Below are 25,562 nucleotides of genomic sequence, written 5' to 3'. Positions count from 1 at the left end.
GCAGGACCCAAATCACACACCGGCCCCAGCCCCTCCTCCTCCGGGGTGGCAGGGGCGGGGGAGGTCACTGGTGCTGGCACACACACGCTCGCGGTTCACAAGCACGTGTGCTCTCGGGTCCCCTGAGCGCCAGCGTGGCCCCTCTGTCTCCCCGGCACCCCTGCCTGGACCCCAGCCCCACCCCGTGGGTCCTTCACTCAGCAGCTGGTCCAGCTCCAATTTTGCTGGTGAATACACAGGCACACCCCACCCCCACGGTTTTGGGAGATACTCTTGCCCCCCCGCCAGACACGCAGGCTGTGACACAGGGTCCAGCTCCTGCTACGCAGAGCCCCTCCTTCACCTCGCACTGGTGTGTCCCCCCAGTACCTAGATTTGGGGACACCATCCCCACCCCATGACTGGAGGTTAAAGACCCCGCTTACTCCAGTAGCTGCACTGGGACACCACTCACTCCAGGCAGTGACACCAGGTCCCCTGAATCAGACCCAGGTCTCACCAGCAGTTGGCTCTTGGCCCTTGCAGCACACCCTCGCACTGGGCAGAGTGAGGCAAGGCAGACAAATAGTTTAAAAAAACATTTAATAAGAAAATATAAAAAGATAGGACAGACTGTGGTGATCAGGCACAGGGCCCAGCCAAACCAGCCCTGGTTTATACCTGAGTGGCCCCTTTTGTACCACTTTCTGCCTCCCCTTGTTTTGTTCCTCCTGCTTCCCCTTCCCATGCCCACAGGTCCTTTCCTGCACCCCTCCCAGCCCATGTCCAGGGTCTCCCTGGATCATACACTCAGCAGCTGGGAAGCCCAGGCAGATCATCCTGGAAGGGCCAGCCCCAGTGTGGTTTCTGGATAGCCAAGGAATTAGTGTGAGTGGTGATGTCTGGTCCCCTTCACTGCCTCCCTTGTCATCTGCTGGTCAGGTCTGTGTCCCTGCATGGTCTTGTTCCCAGCTTCCTCCTTTTCATACTATCCCTAGTTGCATTGAAGAGCGTCAACCCTTAACGGGGCAGAGACACACTCTTATAGCATTATTCAGCAGCGATGTGCTCCAGGTTCAAGAGGAGGAATAAATATAAAGCAATACTTAAGACAGCAGTGTCATGGAGCATACGGTGAGGACCGCTTCACTCAACGCTCCCTGGAAGCTCCTTTGTGTTGCTGTTTCCACTTAGGCAAGTCTGAATTGCACTTGAGCTTGACCAAAAAAACCCTCTTAGATACTGGACACCAGAGCAGACTGCTGCTGCCCTGACTGGCGTGTTCAACAGCAGGAGGATGCCATCAGTGAAGGCATCTACATGATCCAGAAAGGAAGTGACTTTATGGATGCAAAGAATAGGATATAAAAATAATCTGCTGATTTTCTTTTGGAAGTAAAGGGGCTGTCATTGAGTTGGAGTTTCCCTGAAGATGCATGAACCTTTATCTAGTATCTGCGCTCTTTTTTGTGTCTTCTTTGGGAGGAGCTCCTTCACACAGCTGCTGCTGCTGGAGTCAGGATGTTTGTTTGCTCCTTCAGTGAGTTTTAGTCATTTGGGTAAATGAGACTGCAGAACGAGGGGAAGGTTTAATGTTAATATGGGTTCACATCAACATCTCTGGCTTGCTGTGGCTGGCACATGAGAAGAAGCCTTTGCAGACAGCTCTGCCTGGTAAAGCAGCTCCTCTCTTCCAGCTGTGAGAGGTGCCCGTGGACACTGAGGACAGGGAGGCTGAGCTGGAGGGATCTGTTGCGATGGGAGCTCCTCTGCTAGCAGCTGCATGGAGCTTCTGGAGAGGCAGAGGCCCTGTCTCATGGAAGTAGACAGGTCCAAGGTGTTGGCACTGGACCAGGAATCAAAGTGTCTTGTTCCAGCAGCTTCTCACCAGTCTCTGGCATGACACTGGTTGTCCAGTGCTGGCAGCTGAGTCAGCCAAGGAAGGCAGGCTTGAGACCGGACAGTTCAGACAGCTTATCGCTGCTTTGCACTGTGGATTTTGCCTTGAAAAGTGAGGATCCATATGCTGTTAAACCTGACTGCCCTTCTGTTGCTCCCATAAGCTGAGAAATGGGAGCAAAAGCGGCCTGCCTTCCCAGGCCTAGTTGGACTTCTCCAGGTCTGCAATGAGGTATGGGTCTTTCTTCTGGAGGATACAGTAGAGCTGTTCCTGGGCCTCCAGCCCTTTCTTCTCAATAAGCTCCAGCAAAACCTGGTTCCTCCTTTGATGCGTAACTTGACTTTGCACCTCCTCTTCTTCTTCACTGTTGATGACGTTTACATCCCGTAAGTGTAGCAGAATGGTAGACAGCTGGCTCATCCTGGAGCAAAGCTCAGTCTTGTACTTCTTCATGAAGGCTGTGCCTAGCCGATACCAAACTCATGTTGCTGTGCTGCACATGGCCAGGCAGCCACAGCTGAGTGCCACGCTGCAGGATGTGGCATCCTAAGACAGTGGACACCATGGCTGTACACCCTGCCCCACAGCCACGTGTCTCCATTCCTCCACCAAGAAGGATGGGCACCCACTGCACCGGTGGTGGGAGCACTGGAGGCACAGCAAGGAAGGGGGCGGGAGCTGAGGGAGGTGAGGTAGGTGGCAGCTCCCATCAGCTGCCAGCAACTGTCCCCAGCTGGATTCCTACAGTGTCTGGGCATGAAGTTACTGTGCTTCCCCTGGCCCTGCAAGGTGAGGAGCTCCTAACTCAGAGCACAAGGTTGCTCAAGGCTCTGAAATCTCACAGGACTGCCAAGCAGGTTGTAATGAAACAGAGCCCAGAAAGGCAGCCAATGCCAGCGGGGCACTGAGCAAGCTGCAGGTCAGTGCAGTGGGCAGCGCTGCTTGGCTTCTCCTCCCAAACCTCCACCCAGTCCTCCTACACAAGGCTGAAGTGGGCACACAGACAGGCATCTCCTTGTAGAATCACAGCATGGCTTGGGTTGGAAGGGACCTTTAAAGATCTCCTAGTCCAACCCCCAGCCATGGGCAGGGACATCTTTCACCAGACCAGGTTGCTCCAAGCCCCATCCAGCCTGGCCTTGAATGTGTCCAGGGATGGGGCACCCACAGCTTCCCTGGGCAACCCGATCCAGCATCTTACCACTCTCAGTGTAAAAGATTTCTTCCTTATGCCCGACCTAAACCTGCCCTCTTTCAGTTTAAAACCATTGTCCCTTGTCCTGCCCTTGCTCTTGTCTGCCACCCTACTCTCCTGGTGCTCTTGGGCAGATTGTAGGCCAATGTGGTGACTGCATGCATGGCCAGCAAAAAGAAGTAACACTGAAATGTCCAAATTTGTGTCTATCTGAGCCTATCTGCCTCAACCTGTGACTTAGCTGCCTGGGTGTCCTCTTGGATCTGGCCTTTCATTAGTAAGATGTGATGCAAGAGGTAATGATGAAGTGTTGTGGCCATGGAGAAATTAGGCTGGGAGAATACCTGTAGAACTGCTGGGCAGCATGTTGTTGTTACTGTATTTGAAGCAGGTGGAAAGCAAAGCCCCTTGGCCAGAAACTCCTGGAGTTGCTGTAAAGGTGGCCCTGCTGTCCCCTCTGCCAATGCCTGGTCGCAGGCTCCTTCCCAGGGACATCAGTCCCTTGGAAAATGCTCCCGTTCGGCACAGGGGCCATCAGCCGCCAGGCTGGCTGTATGGGATACAGCAGCTGTACCACCTGCTAGAACACTGATGAAATAGTGTTTGTGGACCATGAACTGTACTAGCTGCAGTCATTCTCTGTACCAACAGCATGTCTGTCCCCAAAGAAGGCAAACCAGTTTGGAAGGCCACCAGCACCATGCCACTTTACCCACCCACGTGGCACAGAGCATGCTGCCAGTAAGGGGGGAGCAAAAGTTTGAGGCTGCAGCTTTCAAGGCTTTTTGTCTAGAAACTATCATAAGGATGGGAAAAGAGGCTGATATCTGCTTTAAACCAGAGGCTGGTGAGCTCCAAAGAAATAGATTCAAACTCTAGGAATGCAGCTCTGAAACACTGTACTGACCTGAGAAGGTCTTGGAGACAGAGGCAGGAAGATTAATATCACCTGGAAGAGAGAGAGAGATCACTGAATATGCCGCCACTGAACTGACCGTGCCTAATCTTCCACGACACCTTCCTGAGGTGCCTAATTCTTCATGAAGCCTTTAGGTGTTCCTCCTGCTGTTCCTGCCCACCTGTGGAGAACTCAATAGAAAGTCCTGGGCTCTGCATGGCTGTAGGTGTTACTTTTAGGGGATGCTGCATTAGACTAACTATGAAGAGGTCTCAAGGCGTACTGAGCAGTACCATACCCTGTGCCTGTGAGATGCTGCTGCCTGCAGCTCCTCTGCCAAGCTTTCCCACAGCGGACCCCACCGGTGGGTGCTGCTGCCTGAAGTTAACAGTATGTGTGGTGGCTGCTGAGCTGGCCCAGCAGCAGCTGGGCAGAGAGGCGTGGAAGTGAGGTGCCTGCAGCTCTTGGAGCTGGGTGCACCTCTGTCCTCCCCGAGGACACGTGAACACGAGTCTTGGCACCCACCACTCCTAACCCTGCTCCTGCCTCCATCATCTGCTGTCCTGACTGAAGTTCTACATGGGACCCGAGCCAGCACAGCCAGCCCTAAAGCAGAATAGCTCTAAGCAATGGTTTCTCGCTGCCACAAGAGAGCAGTCCCCACACCATCAGCAGGCTTGCTGGGTGCCATGTTTGTGATGTTGCTGTGAGCAGAGACACGTGATGAGGGCACTCTGGTCCACCTGGCCTTGCCCTGATCCTGTATGCTCTGGGCGTTGTTTCACACACTGCTGTTGCACTTAGCAAATCTAGAAGAGTAGTGCTGGCTGGAACATGTAGGTTTTTAAGATGCTGATTTTCACTAACATTTTGGTATTCTCCTTACCTTGTCTGCATCACAGAGTGTTTGCACTAGCACATCCATGGGTGTTCATTACATTAACAGGCTTTTAAAAATAAGTTAGATTTCTATGCAAACATTAACCAAGAGAGCAGAGAGACACCAATAGTGCTGTCACGCTCTCTTAAACCCCAGCATCTGAAACTCTACATGAAATCTGAAGCTCCAGCCTACTGACATTGGGGTATCCTTTCAGATCCCTGTTCTTCAGTGGCCAGTTGCTGTACACCCATGGTTTGCTTTCCCTGCAGGACAGGTGGATGATGACCACAAAATGGGTGAGGTCTGCTTGAGTGGTGCACCTCTGCTTTTGCTAAGGTGAATGAGCACCTGTAGGGACCTGCTGGTCCTACCTGATCTCAGTGATGCCCTCCAGACCACAGCGCCATTGCGTGTGTCTGTCATAAAGAGTCCAATTTCCTCTGCCATGTTCCTGATGTAGATCTCAACAAAGAGCTGCTGCTCCTTTGGACTCTTGTAGCAAAACGGCAAGTGTGCCTGTAATGGTAAAGAAACAAGTTGAGCCTCTCACTGTGGGGAGCTGCGGTGAATTCACACACATCATCCTGTGTTTCTTGGCCTTACCAGCAAGAAAAAAAGGAAGACGTACGTCAGGACTCTGCTGTTCTGCCAATATCTCAAATTTTGGTTGGAAGGGACCTCTGGAGTGTCTTATCTGATGTAACTCTCAAAGACAGACCAATGTCAAGTCTAGATCTGCTCAGCCAGCACTTTATCTAGCTGTGTACTCAAAAGCTCAAAGAGCAGAGATTCACCACCTTCTAACCTCCTCTGATGGCTGCATCTCCACCAAGTGATAAAGTTTTTCCTAACATTCAGCCTTAAATTCCCAGGTTGCAACTTCACAGCTGTTACTGCTTTTGCCTGACACTGCCAAGAGCCTGGGTCTGTCATCTTCACAACTGCTCTTCAAGGCAGAGTGACCAGTTACCACTTGGTCAGTCCAGGAAGTGGGAAACCCAAACTCTACCTTGTGGCTCATGGGTTTAAGACTCTCTCGCAATTAACCTGAAGGCCCTGCCTGTCTGGGGCTGTGCTCAGCTCAGCAGAGGTTTGTAGCTGCAAGGGGGAGTGATGAATAAGCTGGAGGGAGGGATGCCTTTCAGAGGAACCTGGAAAGGCTGGAGAACTTAGCTGGCAGGAAGGTCATGCAATTTGGCAAAGGTAAATGTAGAGTCCTGTGTCTGGGATGGAATAGCCTCACACCAGACAAGAGCCTGAGCTCTGGGTGGACACAGAAAGCAGCTTCACAGGGAAGAACTGATGGGAGTCCTGGTGCGCATGCAAGTTGAACAGGAGTCAGTGGTGTGCCCTGGCAGCAAAGGCAGTCTGCATCCCCAGGCTGTATTAACAAGACCACAGCCAGCACAGTGACGTCAGGGATTCTTTCCCTCTGTTCAGTGCTTGTAAGACCACATTTGGGCACCAGCTCCAGTTTGGAGCTTCCCAGTACAAGAAAGACATGGACATCCTGGAGCAAGACCAGCTCCAGGCTGGAATGCATGATATGCAAGCAGAAGCAGAGGGAACTGGGTTTGTTCAACACAGAGAAAAGAAAGTCACGGGGAGGACTGATCACTGTCTCTAACTGTGTGAAGGGGGACTAAAGAAAAGACAGAGCCAGCCTCCCGGAGGTGCACAGTGATGTGACAAGAGGCAGCAGGCACAGGCAAACAGAGCACAGCAAGGGAAATTCCAATTAGATAACAGGGGAAAAAAAACACAAGGAAGGTGTTACAACACTGGACCAGAGACTCAGAGAGGCTGTAGTATCTTCATCCTGGGAGATATTCAACCTTGACTGGACATGGCCTTGAACACCTTGATCTAACTTCAAAACTCACATGCTTTGAGCAAAAGGTTGGACCAGAGACCTCCTGAGGTCCCATCCGACCTAAGTTTCTGATTCCCTTTTCATGGTGGAGTGCAGACCTATGAAAGGAGATTTTCATAACCAGCCATGAACATGCCATTGGACTGTCAATCAGCTGCTCTCAGGATGTCCCAAGTTTCTGTCTAAAAGAAGTAACCACAAGGACTAAATGGCCAAATCTTCCCAGATTTTCCCAGCCATTGCAGTCTGATTGCCAGAGGGCATGGTGCTCAAAGTCAGAAATCCTCAAATGGAGTTTCAACAGAGAAAGAAATCATGTCACATCCTCATGGCATAGAGAGAAAGTGTCTTTCCAGTTCTGCTGCTAAGCTAAAGGAAACTCACTGCAGAGGAGAGGAAGATGAAGGACTTGGGACCACACCTGAGTCAACACCTCTGAAATTTCTTCTTGATATGCAGCTGTGGTAAGTCCAACAAGTCCTACATCATGCTTTCTGCCCTAAGGGAAAACAAATGCAGCCCCTTTTGGGCTTTGGTGTGTGCTCCCTGCTCTTTCTGGGGATGCGTATTGTGAAATACCTTTGCCACTTGTAAACAGTACAGCTGCCTGCACCTCTGGCTCTGGGGCCTCATGAGACAGATTCTGGTAGCAGAATATGGCTGAAGACAGAGACTTCTATTTTCTATTTCACTTTAAAAAAACAAAAGGGAACAATCCCACTTACTTCAGGCATTATCACCACAAATTTTGTACTGATCACCTGGTAAACGCAGCCAAAGAACAGAGGGTTGAGTGGAGGAGGCTTGGGAATAAACTTTGAATTCCAATTCCTCTCTTGTTTTTCAATGGCCTGTAAACATCAAGCATTGTTTTTCAGGAAGGAAAAAAGAAAACAAAACAACCAGAGCTGTGAATTTGGGGTAGCCCTTGGAAAGTCAAGAAGAGAGTAGCCCAGTCAGAGCAGACTACTGGGTGTGCATCACAGGCAGTGCTGTGCCGCAGGGGCTGGCAGCTCCCGCTAGCGCAGGCAGGAGCCTACCGTGTGCAGACAGGAACGTGGGCAGCGTAAAGCACTGCCACTCTGAAAGAGGGTAAGGGCTTGCACACAACAGAGAGCCACTGGTGTGCAGCCACCTATTGTCATGCCTGGCAGTCACCAGCAAGTCCTACGTCTGCTCTGTGTGGCAGAGCAGCCCGTGCCATGGCTTCGCTCATGCTAGGACATGCAGTCCTGGACAAAAACACAGAGATTCCTGGAGGCATCCATTAAAGAGGATAGTGGAGGAGGCAGGAGCAAGGATGCTGTCCTGTGGTGGGAGATGGGGGACACAGGACCATATGTGAATCAGATGCTGGTGGCAGAAAAACTGGGAGGCATCTCTGCTTATCAAATACAGTCCCCGCTACTGCAGCCACCCTAGATATCCTTTTTTAACCCAGAAAAGCTCCCTCCGTCTTACCTGCTTCACAGAGTTGTCATCTGGGATCAGGTAGAGGTGAAGAGTCGTATTTGCAGCATTGAGCTGCTGAAAGATCAGCACCAAGGAGTGCATAGGGAGTGAATTTAAGTTTGAACGTAACTTCCTCCAAAGCACCCCAAGCAGTGAGAAGCTGGGATTCTCCAGGACTGCAGAGAAAGCGATCAGTCTGGTTGGTTTCTTCAGGGTCATCCTCTCAGATTCAAAATGGGCAATGGAGCATAGGCTGGTATTTACACCTTCTGCAAGAGACAGCAAAGGCACTGAGGTTCTGGTTAGTCGTCCTGGTACCACCTCAGGCTGCCTCCTCTTTAAGGCTTTAGCAGCAGAAAGAAGACATACGTCATACACAATGACATGCTCTGCTTTAAGTCCCATGTGTGTCCTGGGCTTTTGGGGTCTGGCAGGGAGTTGCAGGCCTTTGGCAATCTTCCTGCAGGCTCAGAAAACTTCGTATCTGGAGGTGACAGCTTGGGACCGTGAAAATTGTCAGACCGCACCCATGCAGCATCCTGTATACAAGCATCACACCACCACACACCAGGGAGGCAGATGGTTGCTGTGTGGTGATTCACTCCAGTTTTTGGTCACCAGAACAGCCCAAACATTCTGAGGTGACATCCCTAGGGATGACTGGGTCAGAGAGCTCTGCTGACAGCCAGTCACCTGGATTATCTCTGGAGCACACTTAGCTGTTAACCTGACAGATTAATATAATTACAACATTTGGTTTAGCACAGCGGTGTCAGTGAAGAGTGTGTAGAGCCACTTCTTGACTGACATGGCTGCTTGCTAGGCCCTGGGTGGGAGACGGAGCCATGGAACAAGAAGCATGCTCTGTTTTGGAAGAGGACATGGATTTGCCAGAAGAGTCCCTCAGCCAGCACACCCAGTGCCTGTGTCAGGGCCCCCCAGCACAGGGGACTGGGACTCCTCTGCACACTCTGCAGCCCAGCCATGGGTGCTGGTGCTCCTCCTCCACTCATTAACAGTGGTTCATTAAAAGCACTAGAGTGCAGAGAGCTCAGATCCAAGCCCTGTGACTCCTCATATTGCCTGAGTGAAAATGGACAATTTCATTCCACTTGCTGTTCTGCCTGGGCCAGCTCTGACCTGTTGCATCCCACCCCAGAGTGGTCCAGCCTGTGAGTGGGCACAGCCGGCCAGCTCCTGTCCCAGTGGAGCCAAGCAGAGACAGACATTGCCATCCACAGCTGCCATAGATGCAGCAGAGGGCTGAGAAACTCTCCAGGAGAGCCTGGGGGCTGATCTACAGCTGGATTGGGGTAGTGTATGGGGGTCGTCACAGTAGCTGGGAGGAGAGGGCAGGCAAGGAGGAGCTGGTGGTGTGGAGCAGGAGCGGGGGAAGGGACCACTGGAAAAGCTTGATAGAAAGTGAGAGAAGAATGAAGGATACCTTCAAGGCAAAACAGAGGAACACAAGGGAGTACAGAGGACCTCAGAGGGAAGGGAGAATTTGGCCCTGTCTGGAGACACATCTATAAGGAGCTGGATATGTCGCCAGGGTGGGGAGACCCAGGTCCCTGCAGCTGTTGTACCTGCCAGGCAGATGAAGTGGGGGAGATACACCGTCTGCACGACCCTGGGCTGCACCTCAATGTGGAAGAGGGGTCCAGCGGGCATCCATGTTTCCTGGTCAGCCTTGCTCAGGTGCTCAGTCCAGGTGTCATATCTGTAGGTGATGGTCACTTCTGAATTCACTTCAAAGCTGAGGCCCGTGATGGAGCACTGGAAGATGCCTGCACCAGGGAGGTAAGCTCTGCAGGTGGGAGAGAAGACAGGCTTATGCCACCTGAGACAGGGCTTTTGAAAGGTGCTCCCACTACCCGACAGCTCTTACCGGTACCCAGTGTGGAACTCGGAAAAGTCTTTGATTATCTCCGGCATCACTTTTGGAAGATTCTGCAACAAAAGTGTGGACAGTTTGGGACTGAATAGGGTGTTCTGCACTGGGTGCTGCTTGCAGGAGACACGCTGGGATTTACCATGAAGCACAGTGTAGCTTGGCATGGGAGTTTGGAGCCTCGCAAGCAGCAGCAGGGGATCAGTAGCAGCTGCCCGCTGCCCAGAATGCCATCACTCTCATCAGTGAAGAGGCCAGAAAAATCATTGACTGGCAGCTCCTCTGCCCTGGGATCCAAAACAAGCATTGGCCATGTCTGAGGCTCATGACCCCTTTTACATGGATCCCCATAGCAGTGCCCAAAAGTACCCTGCACACAGGCACAGCAAAGAGGACTGATTAAGTAGATGCCACTGGGGTGGGGAAGGCATCAGTTAGTCCATACATCCCCCAAGCATCTGTAGGAAAGATAACAGGTGGACACACAGCAGCTTGAGAGTCCCAAACTACATGTTGCACCTACTCAGTTTTAGGATTTATTTTGCAAGTGGGAATTCCAGATAGGAAAGTTTCCATTTCCTGAGGGAAAAAATGTTGTTGGCTGCTGACTTTCTTGTGAGTGAAGCCTGGTCTATCCCCCCTCTGCCATGGTGTATCAGCAGAGAGGACAATGGCCACAGGCAGATGAAATTCAGCAGCGAGAATAAAATGTGGGATGCAAGGAAGTGGAATTTGTCTTCCCACAAACTTGAAAACTGGGGCAGCCTGTGCTGAGTTAGCATAGCAAATGGGACCGGACTTTTCCAGAGGATGCAGAATTCCTGTGAATAACAGATTTTGAAGGCACATCCAACCTCCCAGGTGACAGCCAGGGTCAGTCCCAGGTATCCTGCTGTGCCATTTCCTTTGGGTGTGACAGTGCCCTGCCAGGACCGGCAAAGCCCTTACCTCTACCATGCAGCAGCAGAACTTTGCCGGCCGTGGTGAGGCCAGGTTCACGCAGCGATAGCTCTTCTGCAGAGGGAAACATAGGGGAAAGCACTCGCAAGTTGTATTTCTCTCCTCCAGCTGTGCTTGACTGCTGGAGTCAGGAGGAGGGGTCTTCTAAGAGCAGGAGCAATATCCCCGGCATCAAGTGTAGCACTGGCCCTGCTCCCCACTCCTGCAGGGGGGAAATAGGCTGGTGCAGGAGCTGTGCCTGCCAGACCTGCCGGCATGGTGGGATCCCCATCCTGGGACTGAGGGCAGTGTCGACCAGCTCCTACCACCCAGAGAGGTGCTGTAGTGGCAGCGGGCAATGTCAAGCCTGCCGTCCGCAGGGGGGTTGCAGACTGTGAGCCCACATGCTACAGCTGTGCTTTCCTCCCCAGCCCTGTGGTGCAGCGCTCCTTGCTCAGGCACCCCAGCCTCAGGCATTGTGTCTTGCAAGACCTCACCTCTGTGCTCCTCGAGGCCTCGTCTGTCAGAGGTTTGTGCAAGCCTACCGACAGCGCCTGTGGGGCTAAGCCTGTGACCAGAACAACAAGAAGACGTCATTTTTGCCTCATATTTGGGAGAAGAAGCCATCCTCAAACAGCCTTCACCCACCCTTCCTGACCACCTTAGCCACACTGGTCCCCTCATGTACCACTGCATGCTCCCACATCTACCACAACTTCCATGTTCTCCTCCACGAACTGTAGCTGGGACACGCTCACCACTATCCACTGAGCTGGGGTCCTACGCTCATCACTGTGCAGCTCCACCAGCCCTGATGCACCAGGTTGTCAGTGAGGACCAGGGCATGACCTTACCTGAAGATGCAGATGCATAGTCAACATACCCACCACCACCTCGCACTGCAACAGCAAGACAAAGCAGAGGAGACCTCAGGAGACAGGTCATGTCCAGAGGAGTATCCCAGCCTCTGCCCACCCTCTCCCTCTTCTTCACGCCTTTGCTGTGAAACCTTTTGTTGCTGGTTTGTGCCCACTCGCACTAAGCTGCCAGTGCCAGGAATCCCACCCAGCTGCCCATCCCAGGAAAGCAGCACACTGTGGGGCTGAGAACACACTCCCAGCTTCCACCTCTCCATCCCTCCCCACTGCCATGCAGAAAGCAGATTTCTTGCTCAGCTTCCAGGTCCAAAGTCCTTCCTTTCCCTCCTGCCTTCCTCCCACCTTCCAGTGCAAGTACACTCTGGTAGCTCCCAGGTGCACACACAGCTGCAGCTGCCTTGCCCCTTCCCTCCTGCCTGCGGTCCTGGCCAGGGGTCCTTCCTCAGGAGACACCCCAGTCTGCACCCACTCCCCGCTCTTCACCCACCTCCCCCAGGCCACCCTGCACTTACATCTTCTTATACAGAACAAAGAGCTGTTGGGTGTGATGTTATACTGTCGCAGGGTCATGTCATCCACCATAGGTTGGCCATTGTAAATCAGCCTCACTCCGTCGGGGGTCAGGGAGGAGTCCCATGCACTCAGCTTGGCCTTAAGCTCGTGCACACTGTCGTCCAGAGACACTGGCACTGCAAAAGATTTGCTATTCTGAATCCTAATTATGACGGAGAACTTGCCGGGGCTGTCAGCTGTGGGCTGCTGCTCAGCCATGGTGTCTCTTCCAGCTATTGCAGAAGATCTGAGTTCCGGGTCTGTCATTTCCTAAGAAACCGAAAGCTCTGGATGACGTCAGGGCTGGCCTGCTGTCAAAACATTTTCGTGCCTCAGCTAAGCACTCCTCCTCCTGCCCACAGCTCCTGCCTGCACCTGGCTTTCTTCCTTGCCTGCACTGGTCTTTCTGCCCTGCCTGCCTGGGCTTTTTTCCCTGCCTGCACCAGGCTTTCTCCCCTGGGCTGCTCCATTCGCACAACCTCCTTCCCTTGTTACCTCCTCTTTCCCCTTCTTTCCCACCCGGCTCCTCTTCCAGAATTTCCTTCCCCGGGGAAGGCGGGGAAAGGCAGGCTAGGGCTGTGCAGGCAAGGGCAGAGCTTTTTCCCAAGGGAATGGTGCAGCAGTGGCTTGGATCCAGCCTAGAAAGCAGGTCTGGGGGTGCCAGAGAGTCGCCTGCTGGGTTACAGGGTCATGCCAGTGCCTGTCCTTCACCTTCTCCCCAGCACATCCCTGCCCTCCCTTTCCTGCCAGCTCCGTGTGTGTCTGGGCTGGGCAGGACACAGCTCTGCCAGCCCCAGGCTGTGTGTGGGACCAGCCTGTCCCCGTTCCTGCAGTGCTGGTGGTGGTGGGGTTTAATTTGGGGGTGGTGAGAGGAGCACGGCTGCAGGTTGTTGTCTCCCTGATCCCTGCAGAGCTGGCAGGGAGCTGATGGCAGGCAATGTGGTGTGCAGCTGCCTGGCACTGCTGGCATGGCCCTGTCAGCCCCCCTCAGTGAGTACCGCACCACCCCCACTGCCCCCACCAGCAGCCCCAGGATGGCTGAGCACTCTGCCACGTGCCCCAGGGTCCCCAGGGCAGCCCAGGAACCAAGCAGGAGGGGCAGGACCTGGCAGCAACCTTAAGGGTTCCCTCTGCCTTGGCAGAGAGGGAACGAGGACATTTCAGCAGCTGACGCTGTGGTCCAGGCAGTGCTCAATGTAGGAGCGGTGTAAGGGTGATGGAGCCAGTGCCCAGAGCGCAAGGCTGCCCTCCAGGAGATGGCAATGATGGGGTCACACACTGCCCAACAGCTCTGTGGTATTTATGGGGAAGGGAGGGCCCACAGCCATCCCTCAGGACTCAGGCTGCCCACACACCCTGCCATTATGGGTCCCTGTTCTAGCCCAGTCACCCCATTGCAGTCATAGCCGCGTCTCCTGCTGTTCCTGGGGCAGTACAGCCCCACAGTGCTGCTGGTGTCTCACCGTCCCACCCCTGGGTGCAGTGAAACAGCCCCAAATCTTGTACGCCTGTAGTGTCAGGCAAGCCTGGCCGCCCGTGGCTCACCAACAGAGCTCACTGTTGGGATAATTCCCTGCAAAGCAATTTAATGACTCCTTCCAAGGCCCAATCCTTGCTGTTTGCTTGGCAGCTGCGTGGGAGTGCTTTTCCACACCAGAGGTCAAAAATCCTGCATGCTGCGTAGGGAAACAGAGGTGGCCGTGGGCTGCCACAGGTCTCTGCTGCCAGCAGCAGTGAATCTTGTGGGATGAGCTCTGCACCATGCCCCAGCCAGGCACAGCACCAGGTGCGGAGATGCTCCTGCTCCACTGCCTGCAGACGTACCCAGACCTGATGTCCTTTCTCCTGCCTTAAAATGGAGGCAGCTCCACGAGGATGCACAGCTGCTGTTGCAAAGCTGTGGAGGCATGTGGCTCCCTGGAGCTCCTGCATCTGCAGGCTCCATCCGTGGGTAGTTTTTTTAACAGCAGTGAAACCCACAGCAGAACAGCCTAGTTCAGCCTCTTGTCTCGTTTGGAGCATGGAGCAAGGAACTAAAGCCACACATCGGAAGGCAGTGAACAACCTGGGCAACCTCAGGGGGTCTTACAGTCAGAGTGTAAGACAGCAGTGACCCAAGACAATCTCTGAGGGAGAAAAGACCTTCCTCTGTAGCCAGGGTGGTCTCAAAAGTCATAGAAGAAAAATAAAGGACGTAATTGGGGCACACAATAAGATAAGGCTCACAGAGGTGCAGACACTCTGCTGGAGAGAGATGATGGAGAAGGAAAATAATTTACTGGGGAGAACAGAAAGGTGCCAGGCAGGCAAGAGGAGGAAGAGATCCCTGCCTCCAAGGGGAGAGCAGAGGAGTGTAAAACCAAAGAAGGAAAATGTGAAACAAGTGATCTGGGAAAGGATGAGGCAGGTTATTTCCAAGAGGGCAGGGATGACCGCGGCTGCCGGCGGCGATGCGGTCCCTGCTTGACCAGGTGGGAGCAGAAACGCCTCTTTGGTGCCCGGGGCCACCATGGCCACCCACGCCACGTGTGCCCTAGCCGTGGGACGGGCCGGCGGGGACACCCGCGCTCCGCTGCCGCTGCCGGGCCCCGCCCCTCCGCTCCCCCGCCCCGCCCCTCCGTCCCCCCGTCGCCCCGCCCCGCCCCGCCCCGGGGCGGCCGCGCTCCCGCCCACCGCCCGCCCCTGCCGTTACAGCCCAGGTAAGCGGGGGGGGCTGCAGGGACCCGTCCCGGGGGTTGTCCGCGGGGGGGACGGAGCGGTGGTTGGAGCGGTCCCGGTGTGGGGCCGCTGCCCGTAGCTCTGCCCAGGACCGCATCCGCGCCTCCGGGCAGAGCGAGCCGCCGCTGCCCCCCGGCGTGGGGGTACCGGGGGTGCCGGGGGCGAGGGGCGCCGGAGCGGACCCGGAGGCTCGTCTGCAGCGGGAGCTGCCGGTAAGGCCGGGGCTGGGGGCGAGGGGGCCGTGGGCCGCCGCAGCGGCGCGGAAGCGCTGCTTGTTTTCGCATCTCTTGGGATGCAGCGATTGCTTAAGGATTCCGAGGGGGAAGAAAAAAAACCCCAGGGGCTGCGATTGCTGTAGGGGAACAGCCGCGTTTCTTCTGAACCTCCGGTTTTGGGGTCCCTGTCCCCCTCCCCCAGCGTGTATTCCAAGTTTGTTTGTCCCAGTTTTGGGGGACTGTCATCCCACCGGGGCAAACGGCCCCGGTTTCACAGCCCAGCAGCCGCGGGGGCTGGCAAGATGCCGGCAGCCCGAGCGGTTACAGTGCAGGTGCAGATCTGCCTTCGCGTGAGTGCGTGGGTAAACGGGATCAGCAAAAGTGTGGGTAACTGCACGGTCTCCTTTGAGAGGGAACATCCAATTCTGAGTGCAGTGAACAGAAGCTGAAATTCGGTGGTGGTGTTCTTTAGCTCTTAGTCTTGGAAAGCATTGCTGTGATAAACTTCTTTTGCACTGCGTGCAGCTTCCGTAGGGAACACGGTTTTCTCTTGTGCCGTCATGAACTGGCAGTGAGAACCAGCAAGAGGAGGACTTGGCTGCCCATAATAGAGCGAATGAGAATTAAAACTCGTTTGTGTTGTGAAATGTTTTGATTTTTGCAGTCTGCACCTGGGGTGAATTTTCAGCATTTGCACTTTTTATTGCCATAACTTTGAGATCTGAATAAAATCTCATGTTTAATTATTTCCAATCGAGCTTGCAGAGGACGTGTTTGGAGGGGTGGCAATGACAGTGCTGCTGGGTGAGCCTTTAACCCGGAGCCTGTGAACTGCTGAAGCAGCAGCCAGTAAAGCAATAGTGGCTAATTGTAGGCTGACAGTGTTCCTGCTGCGCTTCTTCGGGAGCTGGCGGGGCACGTTAAATGGCAGCTTTGTAGCTCTCTGTGCTGCTGCTGACACAAACTCCTGGTGACAAGGTGACAAAGTGAAGTGTGCCAGGACGCATCCCTCTCTGTCCTCCGTGAGAGTGAGCTATGCAGCTCACTGGCGGGGCTGTGAGCGGCTCTCAGCTTCCTGCAGCTCAAGTGAGTTTTGTTTCTGTTTCTTGAGGCCATCCAAAAGCAAATCACCTGGCAAAGCCAAACCCACTGTTTGCACCAGGGGGGTGCAAAGCAGATCTTGGTCCTCGCCAGAAAGCAGCTGAAGAGGTAAAGGTTTGGTGAGGAGGGGTGTGCTGAGGAGTGGGCAAGGGCTGAGGACTCCCAAGGAAGCAAGGTGGTGGAAGGAGCAGTAGGGGAAGGAGGAGAGCGGTGGGGCACTGGTGGTGTCAGAGTCGCTGGGTGTCAGCAGCTGGGGGACCCCCAGAGTGGGGTCCAGGCAGCAGAGTTGGGTTGAGTGTGGAAACGGCAGGAACCTGAGAGCAGGAGGGGTGGGCAGAGGGTAGGAGGAACTGGCCGGAGAGCTGTCCAGGGGGAAAAGGGGGAGTGAAGACCTTGATAGGTAAAGGGGAGGCTGGGGTGCTGGGGAGGGGAGAGAAGGGGGTTCCTGTGCAGCAGTGTGACAGTGTGGGTGCAGCATTCTCGAGGTGGAGGGATGGGAGGCAGCTACAGTAAGGAGGGTGTTTTCCTCCCTGCAGGGCACCCCATGCTGGGCGGCCAGTCTGTGCAGGTGCTGGGGAGTTGTGGGAGCCCCGTGTTCATCCTTTGTAGTGCAGTTCCTTAAAAAAATGATAGCTTCAGGATGGACACCCATCTATTTTCACCCCAAAATTATTTTAAAAATATAAGTTTTCCCTGCCCTGAAAACATCATCCTCTGTCATGCTCTCTTTTGTGTGACTTGGGTGTCTTCCCACTGACTGTTTCCAGGCTTTTCTTGTGGTGGGTGAACCCTGTGCACCTCCCCCGGGTCAGGGCCACTGCATTTTGTCCTGATAACAAAGAGCACATAGCACGGTCCGTGGGGTGCGGGGAAGAGCCTTGGGGACCCTAGATGCTCTGGCTATGCCTGAGCTGTGCTCAGAGTCCCGTATCCAGAGGAGAGACCTGCTTTCCTTGGCAGCAGAGCCCAGTTTATCCTGGAGATGGGGCAGTTTGACTCTGCTGAGCCAGACCTCGCAGGGAACTGGAACTCCTGATGCTAAACTGGGGAGTTTCTCCTTGTTGTGGGCTGTGGCAGCTTGGCTGTGCCCAGGGTGGTGCAGCAGGTGGAGAATAAACGTGGGCAGAAAGGGACACTGCAGGCAGCTCAGGGTGTCAGCAGGACTTTGTGCCAGCAGCTGCCTTGGTTTTTACTGGAGTTGTCTCTGCAGGTCGGTGGAGATGGCAGGAAGGTGCCTGTAGGCTGGGTGACACTGTAGATGCGGCTGTGCTCAGGCAACAACCAGACCACAAATGCTGTCTCACCACTGCCTGCTCTGTGCTGTGGTGAACGCAGTCTGTGCACTGTGGAGTCTGCGCTGGCTCCTGCTCTGCCAACCTGTGCTGGGATGCACTGGGACTGTTTCCAACCAGTGGCCCATGAAGACTGGCCGCTTTTGTGGAGGGAAGCATGTCAGCTGTGGGAAGGTGCTGTTGGGCTGGAGCCTGGTCCCTGGCGTGGCTAGGGAAGCATGGCAGGGGTACTGAGGGTCATGCCAGGGGTACAGGGGGCCAGGAAGGTACTGGAGCAGAGGCAGGTGTGCTGGCCACTGGGCTGGAGGGACTCTTGGGATCCACCTTAGATATTTTTATTAATGGCCTCAGCCCACAAAGCAGCAGATGCTGCTGAAACTTGCTGAGGGGGCAGAGGTGAGATGCATCGCTGGTGGCTGGAGTTGCCCCACTGATACAGATGGAGAAGTGGAGCATGAGGCTGTGCACAGGAGGACAGAGAGTGAAACAGGAGCTGATCTTCAAGATATGATGGAAGAGAACAGTCTGGATGTGCTCATCAGACACAGGGGGACGTGCAGTCACCACTCTTAAATATTTCTAAGATTGCTGCACGAGCCATGGGAGGATGTGGTGGAGGCTGGTGGCCCACTGCATAGTTCTGACAATCACCGGTGGGAATCAAACTAGAACAAATCCCCAGAAAAGAGAAACAGGCAGCCCTTACCATAGGAGGACACCAGGAGTGTGATGTGGGGGGGCGGCTGGCGGGGTGGGGGGCGGTATGTGGTGAGCCAGGGTGTGTATGTACCTGGCTGGGATGGAGCCAGACAGGGTGATGCATGGTGCAATGATGGGGCTGGGAGTCGGGTCTGCTGCTGGCTGTCCATGCCCAGGGTGAGGAGGTGGGTAGGAAATAAGGGCTCTGGGTCCCAGGGAAGTTCAGGACCCCGTGGGCAGGGGAGGTGCCCTGCGCCCAAGGGGTGGCTCTATGGGGGCTGTGCTTTGTGGGACCTGCCAAAGAGGCTGTGGTGGGGTTTGTGCTTCACTTTGTTTGTAGGGTGTGTCCAAAATAGGTCTGTTGCTGGGACTGCTCCATGGCTCCTCCTGGGCCTCATGTTAAAGACAATATTTTGCATGTAAGGAGAACTGGCAGGGAGGCAGCTCTGCGGTAGATAGGGTACGTTTTTAGGATCAAGCGTTGTTATTTTCCACAGCGGGACCAGAGCCGGAGCCAGCTCTTCCCTGCAAGTATGGAGAGTGCCACCAGATGCTCTGAGCCTGCAGCCGCCCCCTCCCCTTGTGCTCCTGCTCGGGAAGCGCAGCCTGCAGAGCCAGGTCTCACTGGCTAGAAAAGGCCCACGGTCCTCCTTGCTCTGCAGAGCAGGCGAGGCTCTGTGCAGGCAAGCAAGCCTTCCAGGAGATGTGGAGCTGCTGTGTGTCCTCTGTTCCCTGGCATGCCTGGTGTACATGGCATTGCATGCTGGTAGGTGAGAAACCAAGGAGCACAGGGCAGATTGTGACCAGGCTTGCAGATAGGAGAGTTTTGTTTTCTTATTTTTGAAGATCGATTCTGTCCAGGATGAAGTGTTCAGATGGATAACCAGCCATGTGCGACAACCAGCCAGAATCTCTCACCTGAGCAGTAAGTGTGTTAGAAAAAGGCTGTTATTGATAGACATCAGGGACCTTCCTAAAACTCCAGGTGTCTGGTTGGGATGGTATCCCCGAGTACAGGTGCCTCCATTGATGTCATTCTCCTGGCCATAGGGCCTTCTCTCAGACCTGGGTGCATTGCGGCAGCTGGTGCCATCTAAGTGTGCAGAGAGCACAAGGGTTTTGGTGAGGCCTATTTTAGGAAAGAAATGACTCTGACATGGACTCTTCAGAGACATCCATGAAGGATGTCCTGAGAAGAAAGTGATGAGTTCTTCAAACAGTGATAACATCGTTGTGAGTCCCAAAATTATCTGCAGTAATTGATAATGCTTCTGAAGGACAAGGTTCTTGAGGCAGACATAGGCATATGTTTGCAGATGACAAAACTTGAGATACAATGAAAAGAAAATTTTATTGTATGCAGGGGCAGTTAAAAAACAACAGCTCCTGTTGCGAGTGGAGCTGTAGGACATTGCCTTAGAAGACCTACGCTACAAATGTCCAAAAACTAGAAAAACAAAGCTGCCACAGAGGAGAAGTGGGAAGATCATGGACACAGCTGGACTCCTGGTCCTGCAACAGCAGGGAATCTCTGGCAAGAAATGGCCCTGAGGAGCCCTGGCAAGGGGCCATGCTCAGTGCTACAGAGGAAGGGAAAAAAAAATCCCAGGGACCTGTGCCAGTCTGCCCAGGGCAAAAAATTCCTCCTTGACCTCAGAACTGGGTATCAGCTGTTTCCTGAGCATGTGAGCAAGACCTGCTGCCCAGACCCCAGGGTTGCTGTGGCTCCACAGGACACCAGCACTGCTCAGCCCCTTCCCTCCCTCCCCTGGAGGCATCTCAGGGGCTTCCAGGCATGGCAAAATACCCGAGAAGTGACAGGCCTGGGAGAAAAGATGTCATTCCCAGTCCCTGCAGGAGACCATTGGGTGCTCCAAACTGTTGAGAGAGTGAACATCTTTGAACATTTCCACTTCCCATTTCTAATGGGTGCTGCATCTAGCAATGGGAAAGGTGTGGATGGGGAGATCTGGGGTGGTCTCCAGCTGCCAAGAATGGATTTTCTTGTTCTTTGTAGACCATCATGTCTCAGCTTTTTCCACTGATACTCATTTAAAAAGGCCTGGTACCATTCCGGACCCTCAAATGTTAGTGGGTTTTATCATGTCATGAATGGCATTGGGTCCATTCTCCAAAGCTTAGGGCAGGATTAATGTTAGATCCAGGTTGGTATCACACCCTGTGCAGAGCTGGAATTGGATTAGATGACCACTGGTGACCTTTCCCAGCCTAAACTCTTCCATGATTCTGTGGCTACACAACAGCTCTTCAGTGCAGTGCTCTCAGGTGTGGGATTCAGCCTATTGCCTGCAAGGCTGAAATGCAGCCTGTGATGCCTGTTATTAACAGCTGCAGGACCTCCTGCTGCAGGCACATCAGCCTCCCAACCTCTTCCCAAGTGTCTTGGTGCCCTTTTGGTGAATGCTGGACATGCCGTGTGTATGGCAAGGAGGACATCTTTGAACGGCAGAGGAGTGACATGCAGCTGCCTGGGCAGAAGGTGCAGAGCAAGAGGTGCCATCCTGATAGGAGATGAAGGCCAGCGGGGTCATGACCACAACCATATTGGGGCTGCCATATTGCCCTCCCCATGTTAAAAGCTGCCGAGTGGGGTCAGGTCTCTTTGGTAGGTCTTTTATCCCACTTTTCTTGGGAAGCAGGCATCCCAGGGGCCCATCGTTCCTGCCTTCTCCATTGTGGGTTTATTCAGTCCTCTAAACTAAGTTCTTCCTTGACCTTGGGGAAGGTCTCTTCCTCATCCTGAGGAAATTGCTTCCTTAGGAGGTAACTCTTGCTGACATCTGCTTTGAGATCCTGGTGTGTCCTGGAAGAGATCTTCTGCATCCTCACTCATGTGAACTTTGGCTTTCCATGAACATGCAGCCCTTTTCCTCCAGACTGCTGATGTCAATGTAGAGACAGAAGTCATCTCCTTGGGAACAGAGTGAGTCCCAGACATCCCACTTGGTCACAGTGAATTCCAGTGGCTAATCAGAAATCTCCTCAGAGATCTTCCAGGCACTCTCCCAGGTTTCATCCTAGGGCTCCCTCCAGGTTTCCTGCAGAGCACTGCAAAGAAAGCAGAGTTGAGCTGTGATGGAGATCTGTGTGGAGCAGAGAAGCCTGTTGATCCCTGCCAGCACACAGGCCTTGGAGCCTGGTTTGCTGGACCCACAGCAGACATCATGCAGGCATTTCCAGCTGTGGGAAGGAACACGTCCAGGCAGTGGTACCTGGTGAACCTGTCCCCAGCAGAAATCAAGAGAGGAGGAAGTCTGGCTGAGCACGTGATCCTGAACTGCCTGGGAGACTGGAGGCTGGTTGCTGGTGGTGGCAGGATGCTCCCATTGTTGCCTGGCTGCCTTGGATGGATGGTCATATTCTTGAGCTCTTAGAACTTGGGAACCTGAGCTGTGCCCCCGGCAGCCCCAGGGTTGTCTTGAGTCTAGCCCAAGAGGAGGATAGGGCAGTGGAGGAGATGCAGCTGTGGGAGGACTGGGGGCTGTGCCCCTGCAAAGCCTTGAGGACCTGGGATTCTAAGACCCAGAGGTCAAGATGTTTCTTGTTCTGGTAGCCACAACCAGTATCCTTGGGAGCTGTCAGCTGTTCTAGCATCTTTGACTCCTCCATCCTCAGGCCCTGTGGGCCCATGGTCCAGCCCTAGTGCAGGCTCCTTTCCCTGGGAGCAAGCGGTGAGTCAGCACCACAGCCCTTGCCTTCTCTGGCCTCACACCCACCAGTCCCTTGTGCAAGGACATCACATCAGTTTTCTTCTTGCTGACATTGTGAGCCCTCACATCACTGAGGAGAGAAGATGGGATATGATATGGGGAGGCAAGATGTGGGGGCCAGGGCTTGAGAGCAGGGGATCAGTAGGGTGAGGAGGGGGTAAAGCTGCCCTTGGAGGTGGCAGGACCCCCCTCTCAAAAGATTGGCCAGGGTGCTGGGGAGGACACCAATGGGCCAGGGGTGGGGGCTTGTGCTGGGCAAGTGGGAAAAGGATGAGAAGCAGCCCTCTCTCCCCACTTCTCCCTCTGGTGGCATGCGGGGCTGACTTGGCCAGGGTCAGCCGGCAAGGGGCAACTCGGCTCGGAACAACATCCATAAAAATTTGAGGGCGCAGCTAAAAGCTCAGTGTGGAGATCTGGAGGAGCCAGGAGGGGCCACAGTGGCAGCTGGTGTCCGCATGTACCAGGGCCTCCTTCCATAGCAGGTGAATCATGGCTGAGGTGACCCTGTGAACAGTGTCGTGAGTGTCCATGCTCAGTGCTCCAGGTGGAGAGGTCTCCAGCTGACACACCCAGCCGGAGCTAGCTTGGATTGCAAACTGGTATGTCTGGGAGATGCCCATGTCACTGGGCACAGCTCAGTGCTCAGACACGTGCCAGATCTCCAGGCAGGCAATACAGAATTAGTCACAGCAGCAAAGCAGATGCTGACTGTGAGATGTTGCCGTTGAGTATGATGGACCTTGGTAGCCAGGTGATAAAATGGCACTGTTGCAATAAACACAAACTAATGCTCAGGGGAAAAATACTAGTTTTACCTATGACATATTGTATACTTACATACTTAACCATGTTACCATTTGGAAAAGATTTTGGAGTCACAGCAGAACATTCAATTGAAATAGGAGCCTGGGGCTTTAGCAGCGAGCAGAGAGTAAATACAGCGCTGTTAATAGCACCGTCAGTACTGCGCTGTCTTTAAAAAACTGTGCAAGCTCTGGATCCTGATCTGTGCATGGGTTGCCTGAACCTGGCAGGAAACATGGGCTAGAGTCACCATGTGTCTGCCTTGTTCTTGCCTGCTTGTGGCACTGTCAGAGTGCTGCTGGCCACTGCCAGAGAGGTGGACATCTGGGCTCAGCTGCATGGTCCTTCTGGTTTTATGTACCTTACCTGCAGTGAGAACTTGATGTTGCAATATTGCAGTTTTACTGCCTTGCAGTGGAAGCGCTTGAGGTTAGTAGCTCTGGATTGTTTTCTACATTTCTCATGTTGGATCGGTTTCCATGTTTCTTCTGTGTGGGAGCAGGGTGTATGCTCTTAGGCAGTGCTCTCTGTGGGTGATGCTGGAGCCCTGTTTGCATACAGCCTGTTGCAAGGCTGATTCCCCATTCACGCAGGAGTTTTTAGAGATGGGATAGTATGTTCCTCAGCACCACAACCGTTGCCTCATATTTTGATGAATAGCTCCTTGTTGCCCAATTTGAGCAGATGCTGAAAGTGTTCTTGTACAGCTGTGAAGCACAGATCGATTTGTTCAAGGAACAGATTATGAACTGGTTTACTGAGGCATGAGCATGACCTTGTATAGGTCAATCCATTACCCTTCAAGAGCTAGCAAGGTTTTACAGGTGATCCTGGGTTCAGTTACATCACATTGTGTATGAGCTTTTTTCCCTTTCCTAGCAAAGGGGGGATTTTGGCTATGACTCTGTCAGGATCCAGCTCCAGATCAGTATCTCTGGATGCCGCTAGTGGTGACACGATCCTGTTGTGTCTCATGAGTCAGTCTGGCAGGTCAGCTTGGTGCCTTTCTGCAACCAGCTGAGTCTTGGGTGACTTTCTGAAACATCTCTATGTGCTTTCTGGGACTGAGGCTGTGGGCAGCCAGACAGCTTCTCCTTGGGTAGCAGCAGCTGAAATTCTACCAAGAACCTTTTGGCTTTTGCCTGGTTAACTCCAGGAGCAGAGGAGGGACACCCAGAAACTGTCCACCATGCTCTGCTCTGCTCTGACCTGCTCTAGGGGGTTGTGGGTGGCTCAGTCTGTAGGAGCACACTGGGCAGGCATCACCTTCAATACTTGTTAGGCTGAAGGCTATGTTTTTGGTAAACAGTCGGGCCTTGTACTTGCTAAGTTCCTTTTACAGATTTAAATCTTTCTGGTGGGCACACTTGGGTTAGGTTAACAGGGTCTATTGGAATGTTTGGTCTTGTTGGAGTTCGGACGTTAGTTCGTCTGTTAATAATGTTTGGATGTAAGCTTGTGCCCGAGAGGGAGTGGGCTACCTAGTTAGTCATTTTAGCATTAATTCTTCTATTGTTGATAGATTAACCTGCTAGGTTGTAAGGGATTCATGTTGGTTTGGGATTTTTTTGTATGAAGCTTTGACGCACTCTTTGTTGGTGGCTGCTTGAAGGCCCAGGGGGACCATCAGTGGGGAAAGTAAGAGATGCGAAGTGGGCCTGAGGGAATGGCTTCAGATTGCCATCTTCAAGGTCCAAACAAAGCAAAGGCATCTCAGGGAGGGAGCTTTGGCATCCCTCCAGAGTCCCTTGTAAAACCAGCCAGACCAGCTGGAAACCAGTCCCAGGGCCATCGGACTGCACATGAGCATCTCTGGGGGGTCTGGAGAAGATCTAGGCATCCTCTGGTGAGGCGCATTTGGGAGCAGCCCTTCTGCCATCTACCACACTGCCTGCCCAGGTAGTTAGGGGTCCTTGCTGTGCCTCCCCTACGTGTGCAGCATCCCCAGGGCTTGCTCCAGCGCTGCTTGGGCACTGCCTGCCTGAAGCATAGCCCCATCCTGCTGGCACAGCGTTCACGTTCTGCTGCAGGAAACCCACTGCCAACGGCTGCTGCAGCTTAGCAGGGGCTTTGGTTGGCTCCTGGGCTATCGTGGACCTCAGAGCAGGCTGGTTGCCTTCCAGAAGAAAGCCCAGCCCCTGTGTAGGTGACATTTCAACTTACTCTTCACTCTCCTTTGTGTGGCTCATGCTGTCTCATTGGCACGTTCCTCTCACAGCGGCACCTGATTTTAGTATGGACTTACACAGGTGCAGGTTTACCTTTCCTTTTGGCTTGAGGCTGAGAATTTCCTGGATGTGCCCTCCAACTCATCCCCCCTCCCCCACCTGCTCCTTTTTGGCTCTCACCTCCCATCTCCCTTTTTGCCAGTCTTTGCATGTTTTTTTATTGTATGTTTTACACTAAATTATTGTCCTGTATCACTGACACATCAATGGCTTGAGATTCTGTTTTTCTGATACAAAGCTGTTTTTCTTCCTGCCAGTTTTGGCAAAGGGCCATACAGCAGTTACTGCATGTGACTCCTCTGCTCCGTTTTCCCCCTGCGCTCCTAAATCTCCG

At 53.6% G+C, this 25,562-nt stretch overlaps 2 protein-coding genes across 7 annotated transcripts in view; one reads left to right on the top strand and one right to left on the bottom strand.

The window, feature by feature from the left end:
- Positions 1-565: 565 nt before the first annotated feature.
- On the bottom strand, positions 566-12,721 carry LOC102049648 (caspase recruitment domain-containing protein 8-like). 3 transcript variants are annotated; one of them, XM_014280250.3, is made up of 11 exons: positions 12,401-12,717; positions 11,865-11,909; positions 11,508-11,578; positions 11,020-11,085; positions 10,069-10,130; positions 9,767-9,987; positions 8,190-8,470; positions 7,454-7,579; positions 5,227-5,371; positions 3,982-4,023; positions 566-2,343 (listed from the first exon to the last, which is right to left on the bottom strand). In XM_014280250.3, exons 1-11 carry the CDS (start codon positions 12,705-12,707, stop codon positions 2,081-2,083), a joined length of 1,629 nt encoding a protein of 542 aa, XP_014135725.2. In that variant the 5' UTR covers positions 12,708-12,717; the 3' UTR covers positions 566-2,080. The 3 variants fall into 3 exon arrangements, with proteins under 3 accessions (XP_014135725.2, XP_014135727.2, XP_055568194.1); XM_014280252.3 differs by having other exon boundaries at positions 8,190-8,449; positions 12,401-12,713; XM_055712219.1 differs by lacking the exon at positions 566-2,343 and adding an exon at positions 2,350-2,661 and having other exon boundaries at positions 12,401-12,721.
- A 2,432-nt stretch (positions 12,722-15,153) lies between these two features.
- AIFM3 (apoptosis inducing factor mitochondria associated 3) overlaps positions 15,154-25,562 on the top strand; it is a 53,673-nt gene continuing 43,264 nt past the window's right edge. For all 4 annotated transcript variants that reach the window (XM_055700581.1, XM_055700583.1, XM_055700582.1 and 1 more), the window contains exon 1: positions 15,154-15,370. The gene's annotated coding sequence lies outside the window, so the exon portion shown is untranslated. The remainder of the gene's footprint in view (positions 15,371-25,562) is intronic.

Source organism: Falco cherrug, chromosome 1, assembly GCF_023634085.1.
Source record: "Falco cherrug isolate bFalChe1 chromosome 1, bFalChe1.pri, whole genome shotgun sequence".
Taxonomy (NCBI): Eukaryota; Metazoa; Chordata; class Aves; order Falconiformes; family Falconidae; genus Falco; species Falco cherrug.
The sequence above is the reverse complement of the archived record's forward strand: the minus strand, read 5'-3'. Positions and strand labels throughout refer to the sequence as shown.

What these genes read in the sequence shown, in the direction of transcription:
- LOC102049648 (XM_014280250.3), bottom strand. Translation starts at nt 12,707, where the DNA reads ATGACAGACCCGGAACTCAGATCTTCTGCAATAGCTGGAAGAGACACC. An exon ending in GAGTTCCACACTGGGTACCG is followed by an intron (nt 9,988 to 10,068) that starts GTAAGAGCTGTC and finishes TCCCACCTGCAG; the next exon opens with AGCTTACCTCCCTGGTGCAG. An exon ending in CCACTTCATCTGCCTGGCAG is followed by an intron (nt 8,471 to 9,766) that starts GTACAACAGCTG and finishes CCAGAACCTCAG; the next exon opens with TGCCTTTGCTGTCTCTTGCA.